The sequence below is a fragment of the Suricata suricatta genome, chromosome 7 (genome assembly GCF_006229205.1).
Source record: "Suricata suricatta isolate VVHF042 chromosome 7, meerkat_22Aug2017_6uvM2_HiC, whole genome shotgun sequence".
In the NCBI taxonomy this organism is placed as follows: Eukaryota; Metazoa; Chordata; class Mammalia; order Carnivora; family Herpestidae; genus Suricata; species Suricata suricatta.
In genome coordinates, this window is record NC_043706.1 from 40,196,924 (window position 1) to 40,217,379 (window position 20,456).

General features: G+C 50.5%; 3 protein-coding genes across 5 annotated transcripts in view; 1 reads left to right on the top strand and 2 right to left on the bottom strand.

Annotated features, from left to right (window-relative positions):
- Positions 1 to 1,850: 1,850 nt before the first annotated feature.
- On the bottom strand, positions 1,851 to 6,258 carry YIPF3 (Yip1 domain family member 3). The gene is made up of 9 exons (XM_029943332.1): positions 6,031 to 6,258; positions 5,261 to 5,458; positions 4,962 to 5,068; positions 3,579 to 3,624; positions 3,347 to 3,439; positions 3,054 to 3,185; positions 2,746 to 2,859; positions 2,429 to 2,552; positions 1,851 to 2,333 (listed from the first exon to the last, which is right to left on the bottom strand). The coding sequence occupies exons 1-9, from the start codon at positions 6,109 to 6,111 to the stop codon at positions 2,185 to 2,187; spliced, it is 1,044 nt and encodes a 347-aa protein (XP_029799192.1). The 5' UTR covers positions 6,112 to 6,258; the 3' UTR covers positions 1,851 to 2,184.
- A 105-nt stretch (positions 6,259 to 6,363) lies between these two features.
- Positions 6,364 to 10,247, top strand: POLR1C (RNA polymerase I and III subunit C). 2 transcript variants are annotated; one of them, XM_029943333.1, is made up of 9 exons: positions 6,368 to 6,477; positions 6,598 to 6,669; positions 8,130 to 8,237; positions 8,453 to 8,585; positions 8,863 to 8,982; positions 9,074 to 9,226; positions 9,376 to 9,525; positions 9,641 to 9,757; positions 9,905 to 10,247. In XM_029943333.1, the coding sequence occupies exons 1-9, from the start codon at positions 6,409 to 6,411 to the stop codon at positions 10,021 to 10,023; spliced, it is 1,041 nt and encodes a 346-aa protein (XP_029799193.1). In that variant the 5' UTR covers positions 6,368 to 6,408; the 3' UTR covers positions 10,024 to 10,247. The 2 variants fall into 2 exon arrangements, with proteins under 2 accessions (XP_029799194.1, XP_029799193.1); XM_029943334.1 differs by lacking the exon at positions 8,863 to 8,982 and having other exon boundaries at positions 6,364 to 6,477.
- Positions 10,248 to 11,258: 1,011 nt separating this feature from the next.
- Positions 11,259 to 20,456, bottom strand: part of XPO5 (exportin 5) — a 48,193-nt gene continuing 38,995 nt past the window's right edge. For both annotated transcript variants that reach the window (XM_029944109.1, XM_029944108.1), the window contains 11 exons: positions 19,734 to 19,830; positions 18,007 to 18,143; positions 17,266 to 17,363; positions 16,663 to 16,709; positions 16,122 to 16,219; positions 15,495 to 15,557; positions 14,293 to 14,375; positions 13,739 to 13,846; positions 13,465 to 13,602; positions 13,119 to 13,283; positions 11,259 to 12,961 (listed from right to left, as the gene is read on the bottom strand). In XM_029944109.1, coding sequence (XP_029799969.1) covers positions 12,824 to 12,961; positions 13,119 to 13,283; positions 13,465 to 13,602; positions 13,739 to 13,846; positions 14,293 to 14,375; positions 15,495 to 15,557; positions 16,122 to 16,219; positions 16,663 to 16,709; positions 17,266 to 17,363; positions 18,007 to 18,143; positions 19,734 to 19,830 — 1,172 coding nt within the window. In that variant the 3' untranslated portion in view covers positions 11,259 to 12,823. The remainder of the gene's footprint in view (positions 12,962 to 13,118; positions 13,284 to 13,464; positions 13,603 to 13,738; positions 13,847 to 14,292; positions 14,376 to 15,494; positions 15,558 to 16,121; positions 16,220 to 16,662; positions 16,710 to 17,265; positions 17,364 to 18,006; positions 18,144 to 19,733; positions 19,831 to 20,456) is intronic.

Consider the following 20,456-nt stretch of genomic DNA (forward strand, 5'->3'; position numbering starts at 1 on the left):
AGGCGCCGAGGTCGCCGGCCGGGCTGAGACCGCGCGGCTCTGGGGTCGGGGCGGACCGTGCCGTCCGTGTCTAGGCGACGGTCCGGGGCCAGGCGGGCGCTGCTTCGCGCTTGTCCTCGTTCCTCGCGGTCGCGGTGGTGGCTGAGGGGCCTCGGCTCAGGACGTGCCGGACCAGCCTCGGCTCGGAGGCCGCATCTGCTCCCTCCCTTCCTGCAGCCCGGCACCCCTACCGCCTCGCTGGGAGAGCCCGAAGCGGGCGGGCGGGCGGCGGGCAGCCGGTGGCGGGCGGCTGCTCCGGTTCGGGCTGCGGCTCCTGCGCCTGAGCGGGCGGCGGGTTCCCATGGTAACGGTCACGTCACTGCCGCTCGCCCCGCCCCCTGCCCGGCCTAGGCCATGCGGCTCCGGGTTTGCGCACCCCGGGAGTTCGGGAGCAGTGGGACCGCTCTTCAAAAGGGCGTGGGCCCGGACAACTATCCGAAAGTAGGTAGTCGGGCTGAGGCCTGGGAGGGGCAGGGGGTGTGGCAGGGAAATGGAGTCACGTCACGTGGAAGTGGCATTTGAGACTGTTACCGTTTGCTTCTGCCCATTCTCCCATCGTTCCCTCTTCCTAAGGGCCAGAGCCTCAGTGCCTTAGCCTGCATCCCATGCACGCCCTCCCATCCAGTTTGGAGGCCCCGACGGCCCCGTAATCCGGGCGGGCCTCACCCCGTCCCCGGGCAACGAGCGGCGCCGGAGCCCGTAGGCACTGGTGGAGGGGGAGGACTTACCCCAGTGCCCCTCGCCAGATGGCTGTCCCCCAGCGGGAGGCCCCAGGGGCCACGGGCACAGGTGGCTGTGGCTGCCAGGCACACGGGCACCCTGAAAGGTCCCTGGGCCAGGTAAGCCGCAAGTAGGTGCAGGGTGCTGGTGCCACTCCTTCCCCAGGTGACTAGTGACTGAGGCTCTCAGTACCTGTGCCATTGGGGTAGCCCAATTAAAGGGGGTGCTACAATCCACTGGAGTGGTGGCGGCTGTGGTTGTGGGCTGGAACTTTCAGGAAGGGTATACCGCAGAGCTTGCCTGGTGCTGTTCTGTTGCACACTGTCCACCTGGTGATGGTGTGGGGTGCTCAGGTGACATTGGGTCACAAAGGGCAAATGAAGGACACATCTTTCTTAGGCCCTTTACTAGGAGGGAAAGATGCTAACCCAGATTAACTCAGATAAAGGTTAAAGAAAATATGTATATAAGCATAGTGAAGGTCAAACATTCTATTTCATTAACCACCTGATTGAACTCGTTAAGTAGAGCCAATTAAATGGATGGTGGGGTGGAGGGTGCTATGCTTAGGGTGCTGGTTGTTTTCAAGGGTGAACAGCACTCTTGAAGAGCAAGGACAGAGGAGGTGCTGATAGCTCTGTTCCTCTGGCCCCAGTATAACCAGGACACAAAGCCAAGTTTGGCTTCAAATGTGAGCTCCCACAGGGAAATTATCCCTAGGCAACTGGCCAGGTGCATAAGAGCCTTATAATGACATGGGGTTGAGTCTGGGAGTTTTTGACCAATTGTCACTGCTCCACTGGTGTCCCGAGTGAGACCAAGCCCACGCACGCCGGGTACACTCCTCCATCAGACTCAGGGTGCCTGCGTCTGAGGCCTCCCTGCTGTTCCATGGGTCAGGGGTCCCCTGCCCTCAGGGGCAGGGTCCATGTTCAGTCACTGCTTTCATGTAGTCTGGGCTGTCCCACCATCATCCTGCCTGGATGAGGGTACAAAAAAGAGAACACGTGCCATTACCACCAGGGACAGAAGAACAGTTAAGTGTACAGGAAGCAGGGTGGCAGGGAGGACCACTGGAATGGCAGGTGCAGTTTCAAACTTCAATCAATATTTTAATTACCAAGTCTATATTTAGCAAGACACCGTGGGAGAATTAAAGAGGAAGGAAGGAGTAGGTGGAGAGAGGGCCTCAGAGGAGCTGACCCACTTTCCGCACTGGCTGCAGCACCCTGCAGTCCTGGCTGGGCCTTCCTGGCCTTGTGCCCTTCAGGAGCCCCAAGAGGCATCAGGGGCTTGCTTAAGTGGCTGCAGCTCTGAGGCAGCCGCAGATCCCATCAAAAAGACACATGTCATCAGTACTGTTCTTTAATCTTCCTCTGCTCCCAAGATGGGGGACAGGGGGCCGGCCAAGGGTTTCAGGTGGGGTCAGTGTGACTGCAGGGTCACCATGACAGCCTTGGCTGTGGCATTGAGCACGGTGGCAGGAACCCTAGCAGCAGGAAGTACGGCTGGGATGTCTCTGGGGACCCTCTGCATAGGCGGGATGTTGGGGCCCTCCAGCGTGTCCAGGATCCCTGAAAGGAGGAGGACAGAGGTGAGGGAGAGTTGGCTGGACCCTGCCCTAGGACGCTGTTCCCTTCCCCCACACTCAAGCCTTCCCATCACTTACCCTCTACCACCTTGTGGTAGGCAAAATGCAGATAGAGCAGGAAGAGCATGTGTAAGGCGGCCAGGGTACCACAGAGGAGCAGCCGCTGTGTGGGGCCCACAGTCCGTGACACCAACACTGCCACCTAGGGCCACAGGAATACAGCTCAGAGGGCCTAGCTCCAGTGTGAGCGGTGCGGGGAAGACACTCCTACCCAGAGCAGAGCCACTTCCGTACTCTTCTCAGCCTTTCGGAGCCCTTTGTGGGGTTCAGCCCAAGGTCTGGGCGGTTTTCCCTGGGAGATAAGCCCACCCCTGGCAACCTGTTGCCCAGCTTACCATTCGTAGGGTAGACAGCCCACCCACCAGCAACCAGAAGAGGTAGAAGAGGGCATGCAGGTGGATGTTATAGGTGACGAACAGGACAATGCAGTGCCCGAAGAGGCCGTAGCCCTAGGAGAGAGGACGGTGGAGAGGAAAACCACTCAGGCTGGGCTGGCCTTTGAGCTCTCATGGAGACCCTGAGAAATAAATGACCCACTGGCCAGCTCATTCCATTCCATTCCAGGCCCCAGGACAGGTGCAGAGCAAGGCCTGGCTCCTCTCCCTAAGCCCACCCTTTTCCACCACCATGCTGGACCCCTTACCAGCAATGCCAGCATCTGGAGCATGGTGATCTGGGCGTTGCACAGGTAGGCGAGGAAGTAAATGAAAGACGAGACACCCAGCCAGTAGCCGAAGCAGGTGCCAATGGCTGTACCCATCAGGGTGCCCTCCCTCTGTGGGGTGAAGGCTCTGCTTAGTCCTGGGAAGCCTCTCAGTCCCACCGAGGGCTTTCCTCAGGGGCTGCTTCTACCTCACTCCACCACCACCCCCTTGGGCAGCTTTCAACTTAGTTCGGCCACTCTCCCCGCCCCCTAAAGTCCTTTGTCCTGCTTACGATAATGGTGTCAGATGTCTTCATCCCATGGAGGAGGATGGCAACCAGCGTGAAGACCAGCATGAGAGGCCCGTAGAGCTCACCTGCGATTTTCTGTCAATATACCAACTCATTCAGGCTGGAGGGTACAATGGCTCTTCTGTTTATGTCTTCCTTGGCTTTGCCCGGTGGCCCCACCCTCTGCCCTCAGGCCTCCCCCAGCTCTTCCAGACATGCTACCTTGGGTATTCACCTGGGGGAAGTTGACCATCTTGACAGGGATCATGGACTCCAGGAGCCTGGCAGAAGAGAGGAGAGGAGAGATGAGCAGCACTAGGCTATGAAGTTCGGGAGGGCCTGAATCTCACTACATCTCTAACACCAGAGAACATACTAGATGGTAAAGGGAGGAGAGGATAATACAGACAGGCAAGGAGTGAAGAAATCACTTCCCTGTCCCTAAAAATGCTTCCAGGAAGGACAACCTTCTCACACTGCGCTACCATTCAGAAGCACCATGGAGAACTCAGAAAGCCCACCTGGGCCTTGGGAGAGGGCGTGGCGATTCACCTATCTGACCTGCTCCCCTTTACAGACAGGCAAACCTCGGCAGAGCATGCCCAGAATTCAGGGCTCTGCTGGTAACGCCCTGGGAGAGGCTTAGAAGGAAAGGTTTACTCGGAGAGAACCAGTGTGTCTCCTGCTCTTCCTCCTTACCCGTTTCTCCAGGCACCACTGACATCTTCTTGGAAACAAACAAACAAACAAACAAACAACCATTTGAAGTGGTATGAAAATTCCACACAGAAGGAATAAAAGTACAAGTCACTTCTGCCCACTTCTTAAGTGGTCAACTCTTAATAACACCTTGGATTTTGGCTAGATTTTACTTCCTCTGGGAAACCTACCCTGTCCAACCCTCTAGCCTACTCTGGGTCAGGTGTCCCTTCTGTGTGTTCCGTCACAGCAAATAAGGGCTCTACTGTAACTGTGCTCGAAGGTAAGGCTCCCATCTATCTTCACCCTCTGTCTTCAATGAGACCTAAGTATTAGCAGTGCCCAGCACAGAGCAAATGCTTACTAAATAGCTGCTAAGTGGTGCTGGGTACTTGATAAATACTGTTTAAATTAAAGGATGAACCAAAGAACCAAACCACAATTAGATACACTCCTTGAAAAGTCATTCAACAACTATGCACTGATACTGCGGTTCAGAGACTGTTCTGGTGCTGGGAATAAAAAACAAAACAAAACAAAAACACAGAGCTTGTTTCAGAGGTCTCTGGGGAGACCGACCCAGGAATGAGCATTGCCCCAGTGGCACCTGTTAGAGGAAAGCAGAGAGCTCTCTAGGAACACGAGGAGAGGACAAACCGGGAACGGGGCTGGGGAACAGAAGTGACATCTGAGCTAGGCGTTGAGGGAAGACTGGTCTGCTACACGACGAAGAGGAGGAAGGCAATGTGTTATCACCATGTCCTGTTCTGTGTAGATACGGTGTAGCTGGGGTACAGGTGCAATGATGAGGGCTGATGGGGCCATGACGACGGGAGCCTAAGGGCTTGGCATCTGGTTGCGGTTTGGCGGAAGAACTAGGCGTTAGGAAGGCAGCTTCTATCAGGAGAAGGATCCTCACCTGCTTCGCACCTGGGCAGGCTCCACATCAAAGTAGGGTCTCAGGATGTCGATGTTGGCGTACAAGCTGAAGGCCCTGGAGGCTTGTCTCTTCCCTGCCTGCCACATCTGAAGTAACGGAGACGGAAGTGGGGTGGGTTGGGACTGTGAGGCTCTAGACTACAGTCCCTGTTGCTTATTTTCTATTGGATTTCTATACGGTTCTACTGGGTTAGCGTGGGGGAGTGTCAACACCAACTCCAGAACTTGGGGCCTGCCTACACCTACTTTTCCACCTGCCAGGGATCCAATCTTGCTTACCTGATCGGCCACCTGCCGGCTCAGCTGTCCCTTGAAGCCCTTCATGCCCAGGAACTCCCCATCCTCCTCTTCGGCAGCAGCTGCATCGGCATCGACTTCTTCCTCCCGCAGGCGCTGATGCAGCTCCCCCATATCCTCGAAGCTGGAGCCTGAGGTATCATCCATGTTCTCCATATCAATCACAGCTGAGCCTCCACCCTGTGAAGACAACGGCTTCTAGAGTGCAAGACCTTTCTGCTCCATCTTTGTTCTTCCATTGCTGGGGATATGGCTTGGAATCGCTGCTCTCTTTCCCTCATGTGCTCTCAGAAGCCTCGGTTGTCTGGCTCTCTTGTCTAGTATGGGAAACCCATTCCCTGTCTTGCATATATGTCTTCTACCTTCCCAGTTAAGTTCTCAGGGGGCTGCAAAAGCACCCATTTCCTTTGTGTTTTCCAACCCCTAAACAAGCTTGTGCACACAGCATGGCTTTAGCCAGTGCCAGCGACTAACGGCCGCTCCCCCGCCATGCCTGACACCGATCGGCCAACACAGACTTGTCTCAAAAGCAAGAGCGGGGGGCCCAGAGAGCTGAGGCCCTCTGGCTGGAGTACCAGCCTAAGCCTTCGGCTCGGTACTAGCCCCACAGCCTTCGTGTATACCAAGAGCCAAAGGAGAGAACGAGTGTTGCAAACGGAAAGGACTTCCAAGCTCCAAGGGACAGTCCCCACGACACCTCAAGGCTGCTGCCAGCCCTGGGCTGGTAGCAGCCGCAGCCTCGGGGCGATTACCTGGATGTTTTCTTCGAACCCTCCCCATTCCGGACCAGCCCCGCTTCGGGCGCCGCCGGCCGGCGCCGCTGTAGTTGCCATGTCTCTCGAGGGCTCCCGTCGCTGAAGCCCACGCTGGTCCCGCGCGCGGAGGAGGAGTGGGAGAGACGTGGGCCTGAGGGACGGAGATGTCCAGGAGCGAGAAAGAGAGGTGGATCCAGCCGGAACGCAAAAAGGAGAAACCCGGATGTTTGGCCAAAACTTCCGGAAGCTGGGGACGTGGACTGAGGCTGGGCAGAGTCTCGCGATACTTAAGATATCGGAAGGTGGTGCGTTGCCACGGAGACGGAGGAGGGCTACCGGGCAGTTTGCTGCCTTAGTCACGTGGAGGGGTTGAAGATGGCGGCTGCCCAGGCTGTGGAAGAAATGCGCACCCGCGTGGTTCTAGGCGAGTTCGGGGTTCGCAATGTAAGTCTATGGCCTTGAGCCCAGGAAGAAAAATGAGACTGGAACAGGGATGAGCTGGGGTCGGAGGCGGGCCGGCTTGCCCTGCCTGCCCTTTCGCACACTCCCCTCTTTTTGCTCTAGGTTCATACCACCGACTTTCCTGGTAACTATTCCGGCTATGATGATGCCTGGGACCAAGACCGCTTCGAGAAGGTGGGTGGAGTTGGAGAGGGTATTAGGAATCGACCGGGTGATCTGGGCAGCCTGTGCCTCAGAAGCAGCCCTTGGGGTATGCTCCGTTCCTAAAACGTTTATTGAGCAATGTGCTAGGCGCTTCGTGTACGCCGCTTCTGCCCTGTTCGGGGAACAAGATGTTTAGTCTTGTTGGAGAAGAACGTGCGTAAATGATTCCAGTATAATGTGGTAAAGGCGGTTGATAGCGATAAGGACAACCGAGGATGGGTTCATCCCGCAAAGGCACTTGATCTAGAATGGGAATGGGGAGGGGGCGGCATCGGTATGGAAGATTTACTTCCTGAGGGAGAGGACATCTGAACGGAACCCTGATAAATCTGAGAACAGGGAAGGGTGAGGGGGCACTAAGACTAGAAGTGAAATTATAAAAGTTTTGTGAAATGTGTTCCAAGAATGTCCAAGCAGTTTATTATTGCTAGAATGTAAAATGGGGCGGCGTGAATGGTAGGCAAGATTGAAGTGCATCTTAGACACTGTTAGGTGACAGGGAGTTTTTGAAGAGCTCTTAAGTGGATGTAATCCGATTTGCAGCCTTAATGATTGGGACAGAATGAATTAAAGATCATCTAGGGCAGTCAGATTTGTGACAGAATTGCATAGAGGAACTGAGTTTGAAGGCATGAACTAAGATTCTAATCAGGAAAATAGAGCAAAAGGGAGATAGGACGTAAATCTGATAATTGCATTGGTGTGGGCTTTGAGGAGGGAATGTAAAATGACCTGGCTTGAGGAACTGCTTTGATGATGATGGTGTCATTTACTGATGAGAAATAGATCTAAGGAAGGGGATGATGCTGCATTGTTTCTTGTATGTGGAGAAGTCTAGCAGGCTAGTAATAACGTGTGTTTGAAATGAGATCAGAAATGAGATATAGTTTGGGAGTTTTTAGCATATGTAGTTGCTAAAACCCTGAGTGTGATTGAGGTCACTTTGGAGAGAGACAGAAAAACCTGAAATAGTGACATGGAGTGGGTAGAAGATACTGAATCTGGAAGGATTCATCAGAGGAGGAGGAAGAGAACCAGAAGATTGGTACTCAGAAGTCAAGGCAGAGTTTGAAAATGAAGGGATTCTATCGATGCTGAATGCAGCAGAGGAGTTTAGTAAGTTAAGGATTGAGTAATGTTAACCCGATTAGGTGGTATAGAAGCCTGTTCCCTAGTAGAATAGTTTTTGTGGATAGTTGCACTGGAAGCCATATTACAGAGAATTTTAAAGAGGATAAAAACAGGGAAACTTTTCAAGAACCTGATAAGGGATTTCGGGAGAAAGGGACATCTATGAGGGACACCTGCTCAAAGGGAGGTTCTTAGACGAGTGAAAATGTTAATGGACTGGGAGGAATGTGGGGGGTATAGTGGGGGGGGTGTTGACTCTAGAGAGTAGGCTTCATTTAGTGCATTTTCTGTCCCTGCAGAATTTCCGTGTGGATATAGTGCACTTGGATGAAAACTCATTGGAGTTTGACATGGTGGGAATCGATGCAGCCATTGCCAATGCTTTTCGACGCATTTTATTAGCTGAGGTATTGGTGGGCATGGTGGCAAGGGCAGAGTTGCATGGGAAACTGCCATCACCATACTGTAGAATTCTCTCAAGTTGCCCCTTTCCCTTAATTTTCTTGTAGTTTTGCTGAGCATTCCTCATAAACTTTTGTAGTCTTCTAGGAAGAGGTCCCCCTGTCGGGAAGTGAGAGTAAATGGGGAGTCTGTAGGAGAATGATTCTGTTGTCTTGGGCAGGTGCCAACCATGGCTGTGGAAAAGGTCCTGGTGTACAACAACACGTCCATTGTCCAGGATGAGATCCTTGCTCATCGCTTGGGGCTCATTCCCATTCATGCTGATCCCCGTCTATTTGAATATCGGAACCAAGGTGAGAGAGAATGAAATTTTGGGAATATGGGAGCAGGTCTCTTCTGAAGTAGATTCTAGAGTCGTATTGCCTGTGTTCAAATCCTGGATGATTACTGTATGACCTTGTGCAAGTTACTGATCATTTAGTACATCAGTTTTTATCTGTGTGAACACTTGCCCTTGCCTACTGTAATTTGTCCAGATTAAATAAATTTAAATTAGCACACCCAGCATAGTGCCTAGCACCCAAATATTCAGTAGTTCTTTAAGAGCTGCTACTGTCTCCCTTTGTGCAGGAGATGAAGAAGGTACAGAGATAGATACCCTACAGTTTCGGCTTCAGGTCAGGTGCACTCAGAACCCCCATGCTGCTAAAGATTCCTCTGACCCCAATGAACTCTACGTGAACCACAAAGGTCAGTAGTGATTGGGTGAGCGAGAAGGCCCACCTCTTGGTGGGTGCTGGTTTCAAGGATTAAGGCTTTTCTGATGTGCTTTTTTCCCCAGTGTACACCAGGCACATGACGTGGGTGCCCCTCGGGAATCAGGCTGACCTCTTCCCAGAGGGCACAATCAGACCAGTGCATGATGATATTCTCATTGCTCAGCTACGGCCTGGCCAGGAGATCGACCTACTCATGCACTGTGTCAAGGGCATTGGTAAGAACCTTGTCGGCTGTCCCGGGCAGAGTAGTTGGATCATAGTGAAGCAAGGTGTGACTACAGGCTCAGCTGAGATGTCCTGGCAGGCGGCAAGCCGGTGGGCCTCTGCTGTTAGGGGTTTGTAAAATGTGCCGGTTTCCCCCCAGGCAAAGATCACGCCAAGTTTTCACCTGTGGCAACAGCCAGTTACAGACTTCTGCCAGACATCACCCTCCTTGAGCCTGTGGAAGGGGAGGCAGCAGAGGAGCTGAGGCAGTGCTTCTCACCTGGTGTTATTGAGGTGCAGGAAGTCCAAGGTAGGACATCTGGGATACCAGGAGTTCAGGTCAGGACCTAAAGTATATTTTCTGTGAAGTAGCACAAGTGAAAGCCCTGGGCCCGAGTATTTAGAACACGGTTTGTTTTCACTAGGTAAAAAGGTGGCCAGGGTTGCCAACCCCCGGCTAGATACCTTCAGCAGGGAAGTGTTCCGGAACGAGAAGCTGAAGAAGGCTGTGCGACTTGCTCGGGTTCGGGACCACTATATCTGTGAGTGTCAGGTTGGGGGCAGCGGGGAGGCGGGGCGGGCCTCTGGTGCCGCAGCTTCCTTCCAGAGTCCAGATGTAGACTCTGCGTAGCCTAATATAGGAGCTGTTGCAAGCCTTGCCTGAACTGAAGTGTCTCTTTGGTCCCCAGTCTCTGTCGAGTCAACAGGGGTGTTGCCACCAGATGTGCTAGTGAGTGAAGCCATCAAGGTACTGATGGGGAAGTGCCAGCGGTTCTTGGATGAACTAGATGCGGTTCAGATGGACTGATGTTTGCACTGCACTTCCTGGCAGGGCAGGGCAGGGCTCGGAGACTCAAGTATCCTGGCTGAAGATTTTGGGTCCTGCCTTGCCCTCAGTGTGACTGGAGGTCCTGGGTTTTCTGGAACAATTCCAGCCCTATTTTCAGTCAATACATTTTGTTAAATGTGCCACAAAATGTGACTTCCTGCCTTTGTAAGGCGTTAATGTAAATAAACTTACATCTAAATACATCTTTTTGTCATAGACTACTTCCTGAGGGTTAGCCCCAAAATATGGGGCCTCACACCTCAGATCTTGGCATTATTTGGCACTTAGGAACATTAGGTTCAGGTGTTACTGCAGGTCAGGCCCAAGTTTCTCCGAAGCCTCAGCAGAGGTGCCAGCGGTGTCTGGGAGACTCAGTGAGTGTCCGATTCTTGGTTTTCAAGTCATGATCCCAGGGTTGTGGGATCAAGCCCCACGTTGGGCTCTGTGCTGAGGCTGGAGCCCACTTAAGATTCTCTTTTCCCCTCACCAGCTCACACAGGTTAAAAAAAAAAAAAAAAGCAAAAAGCTAAATTGAAGTCGTCTCTGGGGGCTCAGCCAGACCATAGAGAACTGTTATGTGCCACTTAATCTATTTCCTGGATTATGAGGCGTTTCAGAGGAAAAAGGGTGGTCCGCAACTGTCAAGTTACATGGCTATCGATGCTGGGGTGGGGGGGTACCTAACTGCCTCAGTTGGTAGAGCATGCCACTCTTGATCTCAGGATTGTTAAGTCCATACCATGTTGGTACAGAAGTTATTTAAAAATAAATCTTTTAGGGCACCTGGGTGGCTCAGTTGGTCGAGTGTCCGACTTCAGCTCAGGTCATGATCTCACGGTTCGTGGGTTCGAGCCCCACATTGGGCTCTGTGCTAACAGCTCAGAGCCTGGAGCCTGCTTCAGACTCTGTGTCTCCCTCTCTCTCTGCCCCTCTCCTGCTTGCTCTCTCTCAAAAGACATTAAAAACAAATCACACAAGGAACAGCAGCAGTTCCCTTTGGACAGTCCCTTAGAGTCTGATCTAGTGGCCACAGAGGACACTGGGAGAGAGGTATAGGCTACCTGGTCTAGATCTGTCAGGAATAGACACACTGTTTGAGAAAGCTTGGTGGAGCAGGTTCATGGTCAGTTCTTCCTGTCCACTCCCTTTAGCAGGATGCTCAGGAGCAGTGGCCCCAGTGGCACTGGTTTGAAAAAGGGAGATGGGAACCTTTCTGTATGAAACTGTGATTTTTACTGACATGCAGATGTGCTTTATAGAGTTAATGTTTCTACAAAAAGGTTCTATAAACAATAGAAAACTTCTAGCATGAAGTCACAGGATGTTAAAAATATTACAGCACAATAAATACAACTATGCCCTCCACAGCCCCAACCAGAGAGGAGTAGGCAGCCATCAAGTTTGGAGGGAAACATGCTTTGAGATGGCCTTCATAGTCAACAGGAAGCAGCCCAAAGCACCACCCAGGAAGAGGGTGGGGCAAATCTGTGCCATAGAAACAGCTATGTAGGATTTCCAAGTCCCGGTTCCCCAGGTTTGCCTATTTCCGACCCTGCCCGGGGACCATCAGCTCACAGCTGGAGCCTGAGCCCAGGCTGTTCTGTGCAGTCCATACCAAAACTCTTGACAGTGGACTGGATTGAGGACAGGCCTCTTCCGTACAGAATGCAGACACACTCTATATGGTTTCTGTATAGATTAAGCCTGTAAGATGGCCAGCAGTGGCCTCAAGGCTAGGGTCTTGCATTCACGTCCTCTGCTTACAGGGCCACCTAGTGACCTTTGAGAAACAGTGGAGCCTCACAATACAGTTTGTGACAGGAAGGCGTATTTTTCTTCTGGAAATGGTCCATGAGAGAAGTGACCAGGGACCCAAAAGACCAGGAGATTTCTGAAGGCACCTGGACTCAACTAGTCCTAAGAGAGAAGACCAGTGGCTTTGCCAGCTGCTTGTCACAGACATAGCCTAGCTGGTGTGCATTATCCTCAGATGCCAATGGCATCACACGACACTGGATAGGGTACTGTGGATCTTATGCCTGAGTGGACCCTGGGGCTGGGGAAACCTCGCTGAGGGATTGTGCATGGAATATGTAGGAGCTCTAAGAGGATGCCAGAAAGTACTCCAGACAGTGGCCCAGCTCTGGCCCCTGATGGTACTACACTTGATACTGCATGCAGAGCCTAGCAGTAGCCTGTACTGTGGATCCCATCAGGTGACCAGATTCTTGCTCAAAACAGAAAAGGAAAACTGGCCAGATTCAGTTCAGCACTCAGCACCTGACCCAGACGTGCTTGGGAGATGGGGAAGGTTCTCTGCCAGCCCAGCAGCAAGGGGGCTCAGTGGGACTTGCAGTGGCCCAGGAGAGACTGGCGTAAGCAGTGGGGGACTGAGCCTCGGTGCAAGCCCAGCTGGTTGCAGGGCTGGGTGTAGCACCCCTAGTTACCACTCTACACAGGTGTATGGCTACATGGGGGTGGGGGGGCTCGGGGAGCAGGGCCAGTCTGCTCTAGCTTTTCTTTTTTAGAAAAGGTGAAACTCAAACAGAAGGGGAGACCTAGACAGGACAGTGTGAGCATGAACTCCCTTTCTTGATACTTTACGTATCATTAGTTGTGCCTTGCACAGAGCCCACTCTCTCCAGCTCCAGACCTGGATTTCACTCCAGGCTGACATTAGTGGACAGTGAGGTGGCAGTGGAGCGGGGCCTAGAGATTAGCTATGAAGGGGAAGAAGAGATGACAATAAAGGCCGAGGAAGAATGCCCAAAAGTTTGATTCAGGGTTCAAAGATGGTGGCCAGGCCACCCTCCTCGTTGTCCAGCACCTCCGTCTCCAGCATTGGCTTTGTTTTTTTGAAAAGTGAGGGAAGATTCTTAATGTGAACTTCTTTTCGGAACTGTTCTCCTAAGGGTTTCTGTGGAAGACAAATGAGAAGAATTGATGCTGGGCCCCGAGTTGTGGGTTGTTTTAAAGATTATGACTACAGCTGGTCTGTACTGTACACATGGTCTAAGACGACCACTAGGATAGGTCAAGCTGGTGGGGAGCACCGGGGAAGGTGCACGACGTACCCCGATGCAGCCAGCAATGAGGCGTTTGAATTGGTCCTTCCGGCGCTTGTCAGCCACTTTCTGCAGAGAGGGGTTCAACAGCTTGCAGTCAAACTGGTCCAGAGACTCCTTCTGGATGTCAGGGATCTGCTCCATCACAGCTCTTATCTCCAGGTACCTGGGGCGCTGTGGAGTGGGGATATAAAACCACTCAGTGGTGTAGGTCAGGCCCCGCTACACCCGCCTCTTAGGGCAGGCAGCACTAGCAACTTGGCAGCTGTCTACTTTCATGAAGGCCCAGGGCCTGGGAGCAGGCCCCTAGGGATGGAGCTGCAGCCAACCCCGCCTCTGTGCTTTCTGCACTCACCAGCGCCTCGTAGATCTGGAAGGCCAGGTGGACCAGGGAAGCCATGCAGCCGTCGTGCTGCCCGTGCGTCTGTAAGCCCTTCAGCACGCTGGTGAAAAGCCACGTAACAGCATCTGCGAGCAGTGTCCCCGACAGCACCTGGGGACACAGCTGTGCTCAGGGCCAGAAGATCACCCTCTGAAAACCCCAGCAACCCGATTCTTCTAACTGATTCAGTCAATCCTCATGACCCCAGCTTTCATAAGGAGTGAGGAGAAGAGGTGAACGACCGTACTTGTTTGAGCAGAGGCCAGCAGAGCTGTGTGGTTGTCCTCTGGCAGGACAGAGTATCCTTCCAAGCAAGGGAATTGAAGGCTGTAATTAACAGCGCCGTACAAACATCCTAGAAGAAAATGATAAAGAATTACAATGAGAAAATACATAATTTTCTGAGTATTCTTATGCATAAGGAGCTGGGATTTTAATAGGTAAGCAGGAACATGATAAAAATAGTAAGCTTATTTCCTCTCTATGTGTATCAGGCAGTTAAAAAGAAGACAAAACCACCAATATAAAAGTGAAAACCAATGTGCAAGGAGACCCAGCTCAGGTCTGGGGGAGGCTGAACACCACAATGTGCCCGTGTGTTTCTCTGAAAGCCTCTGCTCATGCTAGAATGGGAGACACCTTGACCCTTTTCTACTGCTTTCTGGGGGCTTTAGGAACCAGGAATTTAATAAAGCAGCATTAGCCCCCCAAATTCTTTGATGATATCATAGATTGAGAAAAGTGGAAACTTGTGCCATACGAGGAAAGACAAAAAAAACACCACCTGTCCCCTCCACCCACCTCATGCTTCATTAGACATTTGCCCAGGTCTGTGAGCTCCGCCATGGCTGAGGGAGCTACCTCTGTGGCCATCATTTCTTCATCTGTAAGCAGAGGGAAGAATATTAAGCTCCATCCTTTCAGAACAGAGAAGAGGATCCTGTTCTGGTAGAAGCCCACCAAGTAAGGGAAAGCTGAGTAACCCGGGCTGACTGGTAGGGAAGTAGTTCTGGACAGCCCCCCCACTGCATGAAAGGGTGTAGAAGCACCAGTTCATGGCAGGTCTAGAGATGCATCTGGCTGCAGTCAAACATCTGACTTCAGCTCAGATCATGATCTCACAGTTCATGAGTTTGAGCCCCATGTCGGGCTCTGGGCTGACAGCTCGGAGCCTGGAGCCTGCTTCAGATTCTGTATCCCCTTCTCTCTCTGTCCCTCCCCTGCTTACACTCTCTCTTTAAAAAATAAACATTAAAAAAAAAAGATAGATAGTGGGAAAATCTGGACAGCTACTTAAAAAATGAGGACTCCACTGTAGCAGGTACTTAGTTACTGGGGATGTAATAGAAATAGGACAAAATCCCTTCCCTGATAGGAATTTACATCCTAGTGAGGAAGACAGGTGACAAATGAACAAATGAAATAAAACAGTATCAGGCAGTGATTAAGTGCTACGAAGAAAAATAAAGCAAAGGAAGAATAAGAGTGGCTGGTTTTTCTTAATGTTTTATTTTTTTGAGAGAGAAAGAATGAGTAGAAGAGGGGCAGAGAAAGAGGGACAGAGGATCTGAAGCAGGTTCTTCATGGACAGCAGTGAGCCTGACGTGGGCTCGAACTCATAAACGTCAAGATCATGTGACCTGAGCTGAAGTCAGATGCTCAACCGACCGAGTTACCCAGGCGCCCCACTAGTTTTTTTATAGGTTGGTCGTGGAAGACCTCTCAGAGGTGACAACTGAGCAGAGATCTGAATGAAGCAAGGGAACAGGCCATGTATGCAGTTGGGAGAAAAGTTATTCCAGTAGAGGAAACAGCAAGTGCAAAGGTTCTGAGGTGGGAGTATGCTGGAGGAACACAGCAAGAGGGCCGGCAGAGAGAAAAGCTAGATGTACATCTCACCTACCCCGAACTGCTAGTTCTACAGAAACTGACCTGGCTACAAAAGAGACAATATTTAGGAGTCTGAGGCAGACCTCTGAGGGCCAAACGACAGGCTCACTTACCATCTCCATCTGTAGGGGGAGCAGTACCATGGTCAGCACCTTTCTTTGCAACACAGCAGACCGCTAAAGCAAGAAAGTGGGGTTACTGGGCTTAACGACAGCCACCTCAGGCCAATGAATCCCAAACAGTTTTCAGGCAGATGGAGACGGGCGTGAGTGGGACACTGTCCAGGCACAAAATCACCTTCACCAGGAGAAACAAAGGTGTTTGACCAGACTGCTCTGGTCCCTCTTTAAGTTGAGCCAACTAGAGAGAAATCACACAATTCTCTGAGAGTAAGTGACCAAGGGAGGGTGCCTGATACATCCTTGGTCTAGTGTGGATCCCAAACAAATGAAATGACCAAAAGAGAAAATTTGCCATCTTCATGTCTAAGAATTAAAAATTCTCTGTATTTTGACAAAACTAGAAGTTACTCTTATGATTAATCCAATTCCTCTCTCTTACTTTGCAATTCATAGAATGTCCTTAAGTTGATTTAACTATCTGGTTTTTATCTAGTTGTTATTTCCTAATCAATCTGTCACTATTGCTGTAAACATGCCTTGAGGTAGTTGGGTGAGTGACCAGTTCTTTTCCTAGGAAAAAGTGTTCTCTACTACCCCTAATTCCCACATGCCACTTACTGATTAGGTCCATGACTTCTCGGGTTAACATCCTCACCAGTTGTTCCTCTAACATCTCTTGAGACTCTGGGTTTTCATCTGCGGTCTCATCTTCTCCACTGCAGAAAAGCAGGGGGCCAAGTTCCATGGGAGTGCAAAAGGGAAGGTCAAGGAAAACAGTGGCCTTAAACAGACCCTCTGTGTTTCTTTTCTTCTCCTGGTTCCTGGTCTACATTTTACACAAATGTTGGGAACGGACAGCAATAATCCACTGAGGCAGACATTATTATTTGACTGTATCCAGTTGGATAGCGGTCCTGGATCAAAATCCAAAGTGGATAAAAATGTCTCAGCATCCTCCTAAGGCAGCTGAAGACACCCATGAAGGCTTGGTCTGAATATGCCTAATGGTCACAGGCAAGCCATCTACTATCTAGGCTAAGAATGCCCATAACCCATTGCTTTCTAGCCTTGAATGGCAGAACTTCCCCTTGCCACTCTCTCCTCTCCCGCCCCAAACCTGGCTACCAGGACTTCCACCAGGAGAAGAGATGTTCCTTACCACAGCAGGCTCCTCTGGTTGATGACTTGCCATTTTTGGGAAAGCCTCTGGGGAAACAAAAGGGAGATGAATGCTAGTAGTGGTGAGGAGGTTGGAAAACATAATGTCTAAGGTCAACTTCATGATTAGAATTAGCCAAGGATGATTCTAGATCTCAATGACAAAGCCTTGGGAGACCCCATAAGGTTAAAGTGATGAGGACAGTGTATGAAACACTTCTTTGCTTGAAAAGCATCAACAATACTATAGAACTCCCAGGTCTCTCTGGACACATCTTTTCTCCACCCAGGTGGTCCTCCTGCTTAATTCCACCATCAGGGAACCAGACCCAGGGGAAGCACTCCCCTGCCCACATCTGCTCAGTTAACAGGAGGTTAGGAGCAAGACTGGAGTCTGCAGGTCTTCAAGGGCAACCAAACCAGTTTAGTTCTTGGGGGTGCTCAATCCACTGCAGCAAGGAAAGTCTGGTGGGGTGGGACAGCTGTGTGGCCATCTGGACAGGGCAAGGAGATGACACTTTTAGGAACTCCTGACTTGCAAGACTCACGAGAGGCCAACCTGCCCAAGGGTCCTCTCTGCTACCCTTTCTGACCGATCTCTTACCATGTGGAGGTAGGTGAAAAGAGGTCCAAGGATTGGAGACACCAGGGCTTCATAGTGCTCTGGGGGACAGAAGAGCACCAGAGGCTTCACAAAGACCCATGCCGCAGCAGGTTAAGAAGTTTTAGAACATGAGCACATAACCCTTCCATTCTAAGGCATCCCCTCACCTGCCAGGCTGGAAAGCTACCAGGCAGCAGGTTATGACCTTGGGCACAGTCAACCCCCAAAGGACCTGCAAGATGTCACGCACATTCTGTCTTAATAGGTAAAACTCTTCAAGCTCTTTTCCAGAAATCCCAGGCTGCCCATTATGGGCACTTATTTGCCTGGAAGGAAAAAAGAGGAGGAACACCTTCATAATAAACTCTCCTTTACCATTCTCCTTGTAATTTCTGGGAAGAAAGATACTCTCAAAAACATAGTCTAAATGACAATGAAGTATAAGGTGGCACCTGGCAGGATACAGAAAAGAGATAAAAACTTTTATCTTTCATATTTCCAAGAAGTGCAATGGTCAAGATTTACCCCAAAGGAGAATACTTTCAAGACCCACTAAACTGCCTTCATGGTTTTCCTGCCATTTATGTGAATCTTCTTGTCCATTTAAATGTGGTTATCGTAGGCTTAGAGAAAGGACTCCATGTACTCCACACTGCCCAGCTCTGCCTCCTCTGGTGTCTGGCTGGTCCTATCTTCAATCTTCTGGCCCTCTGGGTTATCTAGGGGCTTGGGAAAGGATATGAAGCATGGGTCTGAGCCGGTAGTCGGGAATATTGTTCAGGTTGACAAAGGCGGAGCTGAGGAGCTGAGTAGCAAGGTGCTCCACGGTGTAGAAGTCCTGCTGCATGGAAGGACCTGCCTTCCCTAAGATATGGAAACTGTAAGGGAAAATCACAGCATTTACATGCCACATTTGTTATGCTGTTATCAGCCCTGAATGCCCGCAGGAATTTCTAGTCTACACTTCTCAGTTAGAAAATAAACTGCATTTACTCAAGAGAACTTAAGCTCAATTAGTAACACACTCATCACCCACCTTTAAGGAAACTTGACAGTAAAGGGTTATTTATCTTGAGAGCATGAGAGCATGGATGAGCGGGGAAGGAGCAGGGAAAGAGAGAGAGAGAATTCCAAGCAGGTTCTGTGCTGTCAGTGCAGAGCCTGACATAGGCTCAATGCCATGAACCATGAGATTATGACCTGAGCAGAAACCAAGAGTTGGATGCTCAACTGACTGAGCCGCCCAGGTGCCCCGATGTAGCATCTTTTTAAAGACAGACTTTGGCATGCAGGATCAACAGTAGCAATTATCACTTCATAAGTAAAATGAATTTTTAAAAAATTTTTTAATGTTTTTTTATTTTTGAGAGACACAGAGAGACAGCACGAGCAGGGGAGGGTCAGAGAGAAAGGGAGACACAGAATCCGAAGCAGGCTCCAGGCTCTGAGGAGCTGTCAGAACAGAGCCTGATGCGGGGCTCGAACCCACGAACTGTGAGATCATGACCTGAGCTGAAGCCAGAAGCTGGACACTTAACTGAATGAGCCACCCAGGCGCCCCAGCAATATGGATTTTCAATGAAGAGTCTGTCTGTTAGCTTGGCTGACTGAAGCACTAGGTGAGGACAATGCCTGGAGTGTGGTGTCCTACAGGAGGGTTAGTTACCTCCCCGTCCGACAACCAGGACCCAAGACGAAGTCTGGCTAGCTGCCTCCAGAGTCCATATACAAGTAGCTATGAGTGAGCACCTGCGTGACAGTCAGTTAAGTGTCCAAGTCTTGATTTCAGCTCAGGTCATGATCTCACCATTCATGAGATCTAGCCCTGAGTCACGCTCTGTGCTTACAGGGTAGAGGCTTCTTGAGATTCTCTCTTCTGTCTCTGTCCCTCCCCTGCTCATGCTCTCATTAAAAAAATTGTTATGAGTGGGGTGCCTGGGTGGCTCAGTTGGTTAAGCACCCAACTTCAGCTCAGGTCATGATCTCGCAGTCTGTGAGTTCGAGCCCTGCGTCAGGCTGTGTTAACAGCTCAGAGCCTGGAGTCTGCTCTGGATTCTGTGTATCCCTCCCTCTCTCTCTGCCCTTCCCCTGCTCATGCTGTTTCTGTCTCTCAAAATAATAAATAAACATTTAAAAAAAAAGTAGCAAGGACTCTGAGAAAATGCATCTCCACCCACTGTAGCTTATACTGTGGTCTCATCATTTTATGCACTGGAAGCAGACAAGTTAGGCATAAAATCTCACTCAAGTCATGGCTAGGACTAAGGCACAGATGACAATTATGAAAAAGCATCTGCACAAAGCCAGCCAGTTCATTTTGGTGTGACACTACAATCATTGGTCTCCTGGCAAATTCTTGCTTCATCTTACTTGCACACTAGAATTCGACATCCAAAGTCCTAACCATGACACTCCTTTACTGTGCATGTCTATGAAGAAAACATGGAGAGACAGCATCAGTTCCTTACCAGTTTTCATAGAGGGTGCAGAAGAAACGCTGCATTCTTTCCAAGACTGTTTTGTAGACAGGAGAGTCATTCAGTTCCAAGAGGGGCTGAGGTAATCCTACGAAGAAGGACAAGTCAGGAACATGCTATTCTGCTGCCAAAGGTCTTACCTGCCGATGCCCTAGAGCATGCAGACATGGTTTGGGAGCAGGGTGAGAAATGCTGTAAATGCAAAGCAGCTGGCCAAGTCTTCCACCAGCTGGGGGTGCTAAGAGATTCCGTCAAGGTGATGGCTACAACACTATTTTGTTTGGGGAAAGGTGGAAGCTATTTAAGTACCCAGGACTTTAGACTAGACCTGGGCACTCCCAACTTTTGCTGGGGAGTTTCTCCAGATGGGACTTGCACCAAAACACACAATGATAGGTGGAAATGATTCCTCCATAAAGCACTGGGAATTCCCCCTTCCCTTTTTTAGTTGTGGCACATCTTTTTCAAGAAACATTTTAAGCAAAAGCCCAAGATGTATAGTAGATCAAAATGAAACCCACTAATCACAGTATAAAAGAAATCTATGAGATCCAAAAGATCATTACATCTCATCAGAGACAGTTCTTTATTCCAAGTCTTGCTCATGGCTGGAAGCTACCAGAGGGAACTGTTTGTCCATTCTAGTTAGTTGTGGGTCACTTTCTATTTCTATAACAGGAATTCCTGGCTTAGTTTGAATGAATGGAGGGGAGG